General features: G+C 37.5%; 1 protein-coding gene across 10 annotated transcripts in view; it reads right to left on the reverse strand.

Moving 5' to 3' along the window:
• WWP1 (WW domain containing E3 ubiquitin protein ligase 1) overlaps positions 1–13,074 on the reverse strand; it is a 121,534-nt gene that overhangs the window by 7,358 nt on the left and 101,102 nt on the right. For all 10 annotated transcript variants that reach the window (XM_036925088.2, XM_036925086.2, XM_036925085.2 and 7 more), the window contains 4 exons: positions 10,813–10,946; positions 10,584–10,724; positions 5,351–5,471; positions 1,398–1,502 (listed from right to left, as the gene is read on the reverse strand). In XM_036925088.2, the coding sequence (XP_036780983.2) occupies positions 1,398–1,502; positions 5,351–5,471; positions 10,584–10,724; positions 10,813–10,946 (501 nt within the window). The remainder of the gene's footprint in view (positions 1–1,397; positions 1,503–5,350; positions 5,472–10,583; positions 10,725–10,812; positions 10,947–13,074) is intronic.

Below are 13,074 nucleotides of genomic sequence, written 5' to 3' on the forward strand. Positions count from 1 at the left end.
TTTTCTCTTCCTTATGATTTTCTTAACATTCCCTTTTCCCTACCTTACTTTATTGTAAGAATGCAGCATACAGTACCTATAACATGCAAAATATGTTTTAATCAACTGTTATTGGTAACCCTTCCTTGTCAATATTAGGCTATTAAGTTTCTGGGAAGTCAAAAGTTATATGTAGATTTTCTTTATGCAGAGTCAGTGCACTGTTCAAGGGTTAACTCTACTATAATTTACTTACTCAGCCCTTCTTAATTTCAGGTCTCTGTTAGTGTACCAATAATGTTGCAATAAATATTGTGGTATGTGCCATTCTGCTTACGTTGAAGTGCATCTATAAGATGACTTTCTAGAAGCATCTACACATTTTTAAAGAATTAAGCAATAAACACAGACACATATCCTTAGGAAAAGATGCAACTTTTGGATCAAAAGTAATACACTACAAAAACTTGGCTTGCTTTTCTCATGGAAGTGAAACAGCTAAGTGTAAGTAAACCAGTTCAATCACTAAGTTCCTTAAATGAGTCTCAATTAATAGATTTATGTGACTACTACCTCTGGCCTAGAGATTTAAAATTCTCACACAAAACAAAAAGTCTATTAAAATAAAATACACTTCAAGATTAATATACAGTGCTGGAATACCCAGACCACCCTATTACATTTAAGCCAAAACAAAAAAGAACGAACAAATGAGAGGGAAAAGTGAAGAAAGAAAAAAAGAGAAAAGAAAAGTCATTCTTGGACATTATTCTCTAGATTATTCTAATTCCTTAGCATATTATTACCTTCAAAGGAATGAAGTGTCTGCACTGACTTTCTCATTAAAAACACACTTCTGTTCAGAATAGGCAAATATATGGCAACAGAAAGAAGATTACTGGTTGTCTAGCGCTGACAAGTGTGGGGAAATGGGGAGTGACTGCTTATGGACAGGGTTTCTTTGGGAGGATGAAAGCGTTTCAAAACTGACTACGATGATAGATGCACAACTCTGAATATGCTAAAAACCAATGACTTGTAGAATTTAAATAGGTTTAATTGCATAGTGTGGGAATTATATCCCAATAAAGTATGAAAAAAAAAACACTTCCTAATTTACTTCTAGAATCACTATAATTTATAGGATACTTTGATACTATTAGGAAAAAATGCTACACCTACAACTATTACCGTTAAACTATTACTTAAAGCAGATTCTGTTTATCTTTCATAAAGAAAGTCAGAATAACCAGTGGAAAATACTGTAAGTAGTGTTCACACTACTCGCTTCTGATTTGGAATTCAGACTACATATGTCCAAAAGCAGTTTCAATCTACAAAATGAACTTTTAAAACCAGTGTTCCATTTGAAAACATTTTCTTTGATTACTTTGTTTCAGAAGGATAAAAGCAAATACCTGCCAAAACCAAATTATTTGCTTGCTGTTTCTTGTGTAATGCCGATACACAGTGTTTCTCTGCCAATCTGCCAAGTCAACCTCTTGCATGCCACATAACATAACCTGGGAAACAAGCACAGTATCAGGTCACAGTAAAGATATAGTGAAAAGAATAACTCTATGACTGAAATCCAATGAACAGCTATGCATATGCATAATTACGTGAACAGCTATGTGCACAACAAATAATGATCACAGTAAGCAAATCCAACACAATTTATGGCAGCTGCATACTAGATTCTTTGGTACTCTTATCCATGCTTACTGAACTCAAACTGAAAACAGAGTATTCTAGTCACCATTTCAGTAACTACTGTACTCTAAACTACTATTGTTTTAGAGAAACTATTACTAGAGTAAACTAATAACCTCAGTTATTATATATGGAATGAAATTATTTCTGGCCTAAGAAATAAATGGTATACTTTATTTCTAATAAATCAACTTTGAGCTATAGTTTCATACAATAAAATGCACATATTTTAAGTATAGAGTTAGATGAATTTTGACAGATATATACACCTGTGTAACCCAGTCAAAATGTAGAATATTTCCATTAAGTCCTTTCAGTCAAAACCACCATCTAGGTGACAAATGATTTCCCCACAGATTAGATTTTCGGGAATATAATATAGTGTACATATGTGTGCAAACGCACACACACAAACACAATGTTTATAAGATTTATGTATTGTGGACACCAGTACTTTTATATTGCTGAGTGGCATTTCATTATATGAACACATGACAATTTACTTATCCATTCACTTGATGATGGACATACAGGTTACTTCAAATTTTTGGCTTTGACAGAATAAAGTTTGTTGAACACTTATGGAAAAGTCTGTGGATATATATTTCACTTGGGTAAATAGCTAATAGTAGAACTGCTAAGACATAATGTTGACGTATGTTCAACGTAAGAAAATACCAACAAACACTACCCCAAAATGGTATGTCACTGTGCTTTAATTTGCATTTCCCCAAGGACTAATGAGCATCTCTCGTGTGTTTACTTACTACCAATATAACTTCTTTGGTGAAGTTTTTGCCCATTTAAAAAAAAACTTGTGTTTTTACAGAGCTTATAAGAGATTTTTTATATATTTTGGATATGAGACCTATGTCTCAATAGTTTCTCCCTGTATGTAGATTGCTTTTTGTTCACTTAACAGTGCCTTTTGAAGTTTTTAGTTTCGATGAAGACCGATTTGTCCTTCATGTGTGCTTTTGTTTTGTGTTCTTAAAAAACTTTAGCCTAGACTAAGAATTTTTTCCTGTTTTCTTTGTAGCCAGCCTTCATATTTATGATTTAAATTAATCCTTGTTTATAGGTTGAAGTAGGGGTCAAGGTTTTCTTCCATATGGTTATCCAGAAGATTCAGCATCATTTGTTTAAAAGACTTTCCCTTTCCCCATGAAAATATATTAGCACCTTTTTTTGAATATCAATTGACAAAATGTGTTTTCTGGACAGTGTTTCATTGATTTGTCTATCCTTCCACAAATACCACACTAATTACTATGACTTTATAGTAATTATTGAAATCAGGTAGTGACTATCCTTCAAGTCTGTTCTTTTTTCAAAATTGTTATGGCTAATCTAAAGCCTTTGCATTTTCTTGTAATTTCTGAACCAGCCTGTCAATTTCTACAAAAAATTTTGCTGAAATGTTGATTGGGTTTGTGTTGAATATACAAATCAATTTGGAGAGAACTGACATTTTCACAATATTCCATGTTCTAGAATATAACATGGCATATCTTCCCATTTATTAAAGTCTTCTTCAATTTTTCTAAGCAATGTTTTGAGTTTTTACTATAGAAATCTTACATGCCTTTGATTAATCTGTTCCTATTATGGATGCTTTAGTGAATAAACTTCAGAACTTGAATTTCCAAGTGTTTGTTGCTAGTATATATAGAAGATACACAGCTCATTTATTGTTGGCCTTGTGCCCTACAGTCTTAAATTCACTAATATTTCTAGTAGTTTTTTGGTAGTTTCTTCAGGACTTTTTTAAGTTGAAATGTTATCATCAGTGAATAAAGACAACTTTAACTCTTTCCAATCTTTAACACTTTGTATATCTACTTTCGCATAATTGCACTGACTTGGGAATCGAATAAAAGTGACAAGAGTGGGCATCTTGCCTTGTTCGCATCTCAATGAGAAATAGTCAATGTTCACCATCTAGAATGATGTTGGGGTTTATCATTTTTGTTGATGCCCTTTATCAAACTGAGAAAGTTGTCTTATTCCTAGTTCGACGAATTTTTAATAAATACTGTTGTATCTTTTCAAAGTTAAAACAGATTTTAACCTGTAAAAAGTATTTAACTATGAATAACCATGATTTTGAATAACAGTATGAATGCCCACTCATAATTAAGAGAGACAATGATTCTCTTAAGTCTGTGATTAATAAATGATTAATACTACTATAAACAGTATCTTCCATTCTATTCTTTTAATGTGTTTCTACTAATCTGTATAAGCAAGCTGTTAAGAAAGGTTAACCACGTTTAACTACATGTCATTTAGGCTGAGATTCCTGATTTTCATATACTTCCCATGTCAGTTTCCAAAACCTAATTGCTACATAAGCTTATTATTGTATGCAATTAAAAAATTAGAATGCTAATTTTTCATATGCACATTTGATTACATAAACAAACCAAGTTTCTTACTGGAGGACCCAAGGTGGCTAAGTCATTACTGCATCCAAAGGAGGTAGAGAGGAAATGCCAAGAACTATCCTAAGGCCTATGTTCTAATCTATATGGGAAGGACGCCTTTAAGAATTTACAATAACTAATCATTAGGAAAATACAAATCAAAACCAAATTAGATATCACCTCACACCCATCAGTATGACTACTATATTGGAAAGAAAGAAGGAAATAACAAGTGCAGGAAAATATGTGGAGAAATTGGAACCCTTGTACACTTTTGGTGGGAATGTAAAATGGTACAGCCACTATAAAAACAGGCAGTTTCTCAAAAAATTAAATGTAAAATTACTGTATGATCCAGCAATACCAAATCTGAGTAAATACCCATATTTTTACACCCATGTTCATAGCAGTATATATTATTCAAAATAGCCAAAAGGTAGAAGCAACCCAAAGTATCCAGATTCATGAATGAGAAAGTAAAATGTAGTGTTTATAACAGAGTATTATTCAGCCTTAAAAAGGAAAGACCTTCTTACACATGCTACAATACAGGTGAACCGTGAGGACACTACTAAGTGAAATGAGCCAGTCACCATAAGATAAAAACTGTACAGCTCCACTTATATGAGGTACTAAGAGCAGTCACCTCGAGAGAGTAGAATGGTGGCTGCCAGGGACTGGGGCAAAGGGGAAACGGAGTTTTTTAATGGCTTATATAACAGTTGCAGTTTTGGTTAAGTGAAAACGTTCTGGAGACTGGTTACATAATGATGTGAATATACTTAACATTACTGAACTGTACACTTGAAAATGTTCAAGATGGTAGATTTTATGCACATTTACTCTACCGCCCACACACATCTGATACACTTCTAATAAGTCTAAATACAGTTAAGACCACTCAGAACTCATGACTTAAAAATCCGATCTTTGGGGCAACTCACTACTAAACCAGGATTTCAGAAAGTTTCCAAAATTATTAATAAGGCTGCATTTACTCTTTAGGACCCCAACAGCTGATGATTTTGTGCCCATGACATCATCACAGTTCAGAGAACTTAATACAGTCACCCAATGCTAGGATTTTAATACCCCTAAAACCTCTGATAAATGAGAGGATTCAAGATTGTACTACATGACTTAAAATTGTGTGGACATTCTTCTGAAAAAGCACAAAAAGAGTCCCTCCCCCCACTCACGTTCCCTGTAATAGCGTGAGAGAAGAGCCTGACCTCCAGTTCTTTCTCGTCGAAGTACTGCAACCACTGGAGGGGGACAACCTCATTGAAACCATCAAGAAACGCTTTGGTCTGCTCCTGCACTCCTCGAGAGAAACGCCACTCTGTCATCAAACTGGAAAATAAAGATGGTATTTAAAAATAGGTAATTTGTATGTAGGTAAAACGCTTTAAAACATCAGACATTTTACTTCTAAAATTCCTTTTTTCTAAATATACATGTCATGACACACACGTTTACATGTGAATGTATGCAATTTAAGAGCTAACAATTCTAGCATGTCAACAGCTATGTAACAGGAGGTTCTTTGTCGGTAAGACAGCCAATTTCTGGCACTAATCATCTCCTATTCATATCTAAACAAAGAAAGCCAAATATCGTACGCTAACACAGTGCAGAACGGCGCGCCACGTCACAGGCTCTCCCTCCGCCAAAGCATTTGCCCCTAAGACCGGAGCACTCGGCCGGGGGCCTTCCGCGGAGGGCAGGCAAGGGGCTGTCCCAGGGACAGGCAGTGGTGATGCCTGTGGGCCATGTGCAGAGTAAAAGAAATAATTTGAGATGGAAACAAAACATTCTGAGGAGACAAGTAAAGCAGCTGTAGGACAGGGAAGTACAATAAAAATGAAATAAGGAAGAACTCTTTTGTTAGTGGTGCAGAATCTCTCAGAGGAGCTTCTGAAAGGAGGTGGCTCTGAGGTCCTGGGGCAGCAACAGCAGACACCGCTGAGAAGCCTCCGCGCCCCGCGGTGAAGGGGAGCTGACCGACCATGCTCTCCAGTCCCAGCTCCGCTCCTCGCGTCCTAGAGGAAGTGGGTCCTACACTTTTCTGAGGTGAACTTTTCAGAATCCTTGCTGCTGCCAACACCTTTCTTCAATGACTAACCCTCTTCCCATTTCCCCCAAAGGTGCTCGGACTACTTTCCAAATATACCTTCCTCAAACCCAGTCTCTCTTCTAACTACTCTCTCCTCTCTTTACTACCCCTCACACTAGGACTATTCTCCACTTTCTTACCTCCTATTCACGTAAAATTAAACCACTGTACTTTGCCTTTTTTCTCCTTCTCCCCCACAAAGGAAAAACTCTCTTCACAAGTGTCGGCCAGGAGCTTGGAACTACCGAGCCCAATGCCCTCTTCTCAGTGCAGCTGGCACATGGACTTCCTCTGGCCCTGGGTATGAGCGCTCCCAACTCACACGACTTCTCCCGGGCCGGGCAACACCACCATTCCGGGCGTGATTTTGTCCAGTCCTTTGTTTCCGTCATCGGTCTCACTGTTCCATAACTGCTGGCGTTCACTCAGAGCTCCGCCACCTTTCCTCTTCGAATTGTTCACTATCTAAGAACGCTATCATCAATTACCAGTTTTAACTAACACAGAAAGACAATAGTTCTTAAAATTACCAAATCCTGCGTTCCTCCTGAGATTAAGGTATTTGTAAGTCATCTCTCCTTGGATATCCTGCTAACAGCATCCAACTGTCAACCAATCCACAAACCTCAAGCATCAAAAAATTATTCCACCACATGTCACTGAATCTGAACCATTCTTTTCCTATAACACCCTCAAAAACCCCTTCCTTCATTTCATTTTATTTTTTATTATTTTGGTATCATTAATGTACAATTACACGAGCAACATTATGGTTACTAGATTCCCCCCATTACCAAGTCCCCACCACACACCCCATTACAGTCACTGCCATTCCTTCATTTTTAGCTCTGCTCTGTCTGCCCTGTTTCAGGCCTACAGTGCCTACCTACTTCCCAGATTGCTGAAACAAGCCCTTGATTCATATTCTGACCTCCAGTCTTTCCCTTCCCATGTGTCACTCCCAATTTACCCTCCACAGAGAGGCAGAATTAGCCTTCCAATACAACTCTGATCATTCCTGTCTTGGTTCTGGCTTATTCTGATGACGATATATTAGAGCAAAAATCCAGGTTTCTTGGAAATAACAGTTTCATTAGGTAACTAAGGCACACTCTGGCTGTCTTTCGAAATTACTATCTAGCCATTATTGATCATCATCTTATGCCATTTCCACAGCTCTATAGTTGTAGATTCTTCGGATAGACTGACCCCTTTAATACTCAGTTCCTCTGCTCCTGCTAACTTTCCCCCCCCCCAAAAAGCTCCCTATCAATCATGAAATTGCTTATTCATCTTTTAAGACCTAAATTGTATGCAGTGCCCTATGAAGAGCTTTACTGAGTCCTCCGTAAAAAGAATCCATAGCTTCTTTCCTACTTTGGATTCTGACAGCACTTCATCCATTGTTCTACAATTCATTTACTCACAGATTCACTAAAAACCAAATACCACAACTGGAAAAGAGTATTTTCACATAATTTTAAAGAGCAAGATTAAAAAATAAGATTAAACTGTTATTACTGTTTCAGACACTGAAACAAAATTCTCCCAAAATTGTTATCTTCAGGACTAGGTATCAACTCTCATATAGCAGATACTATATGAAGATTCTTTAATATAGTGGTTACCTAACAAAGTATAAAGTTTAGAACAGGAAACTAAACACAGCTGACCTTGAACGACATGGGGTTTTTTTTCAATAAAATGTTTCCCAAAACATGGTGAAAATTTTTTGGAGATTTGCAACAACTTAGAAATAACATTTTCTTTTCTCTACTATATTGTAAGAATAAATTATATGACACATATAACATATAAAACATGTTAATCAACTGTTTATGTTATTGGTAAGGCTTCTCGTCAACAGTGGCTATTAGTAAGGTTTTCGGGGAGTCAAAATTTACGCATGGATTTTGACTGCATGGGGTAAGGCAGCACCCCTGATCTCCAAGGGTCAACTATATAAATTTTACACCATGAACATTTATTTATTCTGCATTTCACATTTCAAAATGTTAACAGCATCTTTAAAATGCTCAGATTGTGCTATTTAATAATTACTGTTGGGTTTTGAAGAAAGTGTAAGGCCTAAGAAACAGAAAGCCCACTGCCTCATGCACTATCTTTGTCAGTGTATTTTCTTCAAAATGTAAATGCCTTTATTGTCTTTTCCAACAATAATAATAAATGCTCACTGCATGAAGAATAAGCAAAACAAAAATACCTCAGAGAATATAAAGATGTATAAAGAAGAAAATTAGTTATTGGTAATTCCTCCAGAGAAAACTAGTTAAGCAGAAAGAGAAAAAGTAAAAGGCCTAGAATGCCATGCTAAGAAGGCAGTATTAACTTAGTAAGCAGAGAGCCATTAAGGATGTGAAACTGAAAAGCCATTCACAGAATTATTATGACTTTTTGGAAAGCAACACACAGTATCTGTCTTTGACCTAATAAATTCATTTTTTGGAAATTTACTCCACAAAGGCAAAAACAGCAGGGTAGATGGATTCATGCTTAAGAAGATTTTCTGTTCCCTTGTTTGCAGTGGCTCAAATTGGACATTAGTAGCAGAAATGGCTGGATTATACAGAATGGATGTATCATAATTTACCTAGCTATCAGAAAATGTGTTAGATCTACTTCTACTGACCTGGAGGATGGAAAAAGCAAGCAACAGAGTAATGTGCATGATATACAATATCCCTTTTCTGAAACAAATATAATAAACAAACAAGTCTGAAAGGAAGAAACAAAGACAACACTGAGAATCCCAAGTCTAAAAGAGTGTGAAAGGGCAGAAACCATTACTGAAATAGGTCAAGAAGAGGCAGTAAGAAGAAAAAATGAACATTTGATTTTGACACATTAAATGTAAGACGGGTCATTCAGTCATTCAGGATTTGGCACACTGTGGCCCGTGGGCCAGATCCAGCCTGCCATTTGTTTTTTGTCCAGCATGTGAGGTAAGAGTAGAATACATTAAAACAGAATGACTGAAAAATATTAAAATCTCATGATTGAAAATTATATGAAATAAAATCTCACAGTCCAAAGTAGTCTTACTGGAACACAGCCACACTTGCCTGTTCACATCTGTCTGTGGCTTCCATTAATAGCAGAGGTAGTTGCAATACAGACTTTATGTGGCTAACAGGCCTGAAATAGTTACTATCTGGTTCTGTCCTGGAAAAGTTTGGATTCACTTGGCTGGCAAACAAATTATTTCTAAAGGTCAGATATTGTTTTAATAAAAGATTGAAGCCACAGTAGCAGTCTATTTAGAGAAGCAGGTTGAATAAAGAACCTTGGAAAAACATCCATATTTAGAAACTGGAGATGTAGAGAACCATCATCAAAGGAGAAAGTGAGGAACATTAGTAATAGCTGGATCCACAGGATCATGGGCTCAAGAGAACAGTCTCAGAGCAGGTCATGCTGAGCACTATCCAAAGAGTGGGTGAGAATGGGAAAGTGAGGCAGACCAGGAAGTGAACATCAGATTGCTAGTCAAGGCTTGGTTTCCAGACTTGGTTTTGCTACTTACTACCAAACAGAGCGCTTTGGTCTCCTCATACAGAAATAGAGATTGCACAGTCTTTGCAAAGACCGTTTTAGCACCAAAGCTCTATGATTTTTATTTTATTTTTTTATTAAGGTATCATTGACATACACTCTTATGAAGGTTTCACATGAAAAACATTGTGGTTCCTATATTCACCCTTATTATCAAGTCCCCCCCCACATGCCCCAGTGCAGTCACTGTCCATCAGTGTAGTAAGATGCCACAGTGTCACTACTTGTCTTCACTATGCAACACTGTCTTCCCCGTGACCCCCCACACACCATGGGTACTAATCATAATACCCCTCAATACCTTCTCCCTCCTTCCCCACCTGCCCTCCCACATCCCTCGCCTTCAGCAACTGCTAGTCCCTTCTTGGAGTCTGTGAGTCTGCTGTTTTGATCCTTCAGTTTTGCTTCATTGTTATACTCCAAAGTTCTATGATTTTTAATCTGGACAAAGGCAGGATGCATAGAGCAAAGCAGCAGGGAAAGGAAGGTTACCATGTATTTTCTTATCTCAAGAACTTTGATAATTTTGAGAAGAACTTCCAGAGGCAAGGGAAGTTTATATGTGAATTTTTGAGTAGTGTTGAGCATGTTTATAAATTGAGAGGAAGATTAAAATTATAGAAAAAATGATTTTAAAAGGATCAGTGAAAGGGAATGAATGTGGAACATCTTCCCAGAACTGCAAACAGAGGTAAAATTAATGGTATAGATAGAGGTAGTTCTAAAATGCTCTAAAGGTTCCAGAAACTAAGGTCAGTCAGGTATTATCACCTTACCCAATATATTCATCTTTGTTCTCCTCAGTCACCAGGATATTAGAACCTCCCAACTTCAGGTCATGTGAAGTAACTTTTCCCAAAATCTCCATGTCAACAGAAAAGTACATTTCTAAGCCACATTCTTCAATGTTGTTGTCTCTGGGTGATACAAATATATATACCCACTAATTAACAAGAATATAAATTGGTTTCAAGAAAATGCCACTTAAAAGATAAATCTTCAAACCTTATCCAAATAAGGGAGTTATAAAATTCAGTATCGATAGATTCCAAATCCTTAATAGTCAGCTTTTTACTTAGCATTCGCTTGTAGAATGGTAAAGAGAAACCAGTATCAATAAACTTTCCATGAAAAAGTGCCTGCCAAGAAAAACAAAAAACTTTAAAACCTTTTAACAATTTTGTTATTCAGAGCACAGTGATTAACAAAGAAATCATGAGGCTTTACAGACCAAAAAAAAGCACTTAATAAATCATCAGCATAAATCAAGAAAACAAAATACTATATAAAATGCTAAGTATAAAAAACCATCTATTTAACTGAGGTCAAACACTCAGCTATATCATCATCTATCAGTAACTGTAAAAAAAGATGACAAAGGAGCTTTACTAAACACCCCCACTCTTGCAAATATGTTTTACAAATTAAATTAAGCCAACTGGATGAAGAAACGAAGGCATCTGAGAGTTCTCTGGGTGGTGCCTGGACAGACCCTTGCCTGCTCCCTTATCTCCCACCGCTGAAGAGATTTTCAGGACCAACACCTTCTACCTTCACTCCTACTCATGTCAGCCAATGCAGAAAGCCCCAGGACCTCAGCACGGGGCGCTATGTCACCTTGTATGTCCATCTCAAAGTCCAATTCCATTCTCAAATCTCCCAACTCCCAAAACCATTACTGCACTTTGCCCTTTGAAACTCACGATCCTGATTAGCAAAATCCCCCTCCCCCATATCCTCCATTCTTTCTTTCAAGATCCTTTAGCATCTAGCCCTAATGAAAACCTGGTGTTTTTCTGAGGACTTTGCTTCCCTTGCGTCCTCTCAAAGGGGTGGCTGTTTCTCTCCCGCTCCCCTTAGGGCACCAGTCCTCCTCCTAAGGAGGACTTATTCCTAAGCCCTCCTCCCTGCATGGGCCCCAGTCTTCAAGAGCAGTCCTCTGCCCCCAGCCCCATCATGCTGCAGTCACCCTCAGATCTCTGGGTGTCTCCTACTTGTCCCTTCAGTGTCCTGCTCTTCTAAACTACTATCATAATTTTGGAGATTTCAACACCCACCCAATTTTTTTCTTCACTACACTGGCTTTTGAGTCCTTTTAATGATCTTTGGTTTTTACTCAACATCATACCTTAGATACTGTTATTAGCAATGACTGCAATTCCTTCATAAACTAGATTTCAAACACCACCTAATTTTCCACCACACTGCCTTTAGTAGTAATACCAGTAATTTTTGACCCACGGGGATCTAAAAAAATCCACTGACCCTATTACCTTATGATTGTCTCTCAGTCCCATCACATTATTTCTACCTTTACTGAACTGAGATTACATCATCAATCATTAAGATTACTCCCTCATAAACCTTTAAGCCCTGCCTCCTTGCAATGTTATTTCTGGCAAAATCCAAAGCCTAGCTAAAACCAGCTCTTAACCTGCTCCCTGCCTGTGCCTGGGTAGTGGAACATGCTAGAAATGCATACAACCATGCTGACTGAGTCAGCACCAACAACCTCAAGAGGGAGCTTAGTGCTGCCCAGGAATCACTATTTGCCCACTCTCCCAGGTGACTACTTCATTCCCTCCTTTCCTCACTCCTCATTCTGAGTTTATGCTCTGGATTTCTATTTCATTGCCAAGACAGAATCCATCAGAAGAGAACTCTTGCATTCCACCGCATCTCACTACAGGCACCTGAATCTATATACTTGTATTATGGATAAGCAATCTACTACTTCTTTGTGCACTAAACAGATCTCTCTCTCACGCCTACTCAAGGTCATTGCTCCCATATTCCTTATCTATTTGATCTCATCAAATTCTTTCCTCTTACTTAGTCATCACTATCAGCATATAAGCATTTAATTCTCCCATTCTCAACTCCATATGTACTTCTGCTTGCCAATTTCTCTATGATCCCTCACAGCAAACTTCTTTAAAAGATTTGTTTGTTGTCTCCATTTCTCCTTCCATCCTCTCTTGATTTCACTCCCATCCATCTATCCTCTCTACTGCTTCTGACTATCTTTCACCTGGTCAAATCAAGTGGTTTACTTCAAAGACCACTTCATCTTGCTTGGCTTACTGGCATTTGATACAGCTGATCACTTCATTCTTCTTGGGACACACTTCCTTCTTCCCTTGTCTTCTAGGAACCATTCTTGTTTGATCTCCCTACCTCATCCTCGCTGCTGCTGCTGGCCCCTTCTCATCCCGACACTTGCTCCTTAAACGGCCACACAGCTGCACCTAGGGATCTCCTTACCAA

This window comes from Manis pentadactyla, chromosome 3 (assembly GCF_030020395.1).
Source record: "Manis pentadactyla isolate mManPen7 chromosome 3, mManPen7.hap1, whole genome shotgun sequence".
NCBI classification, from domain to species: Eukaryota; Metazoa; Chordata; class Mammalia; order Pholidota; family Manidae; genus Manis; species Manis pentadactyla.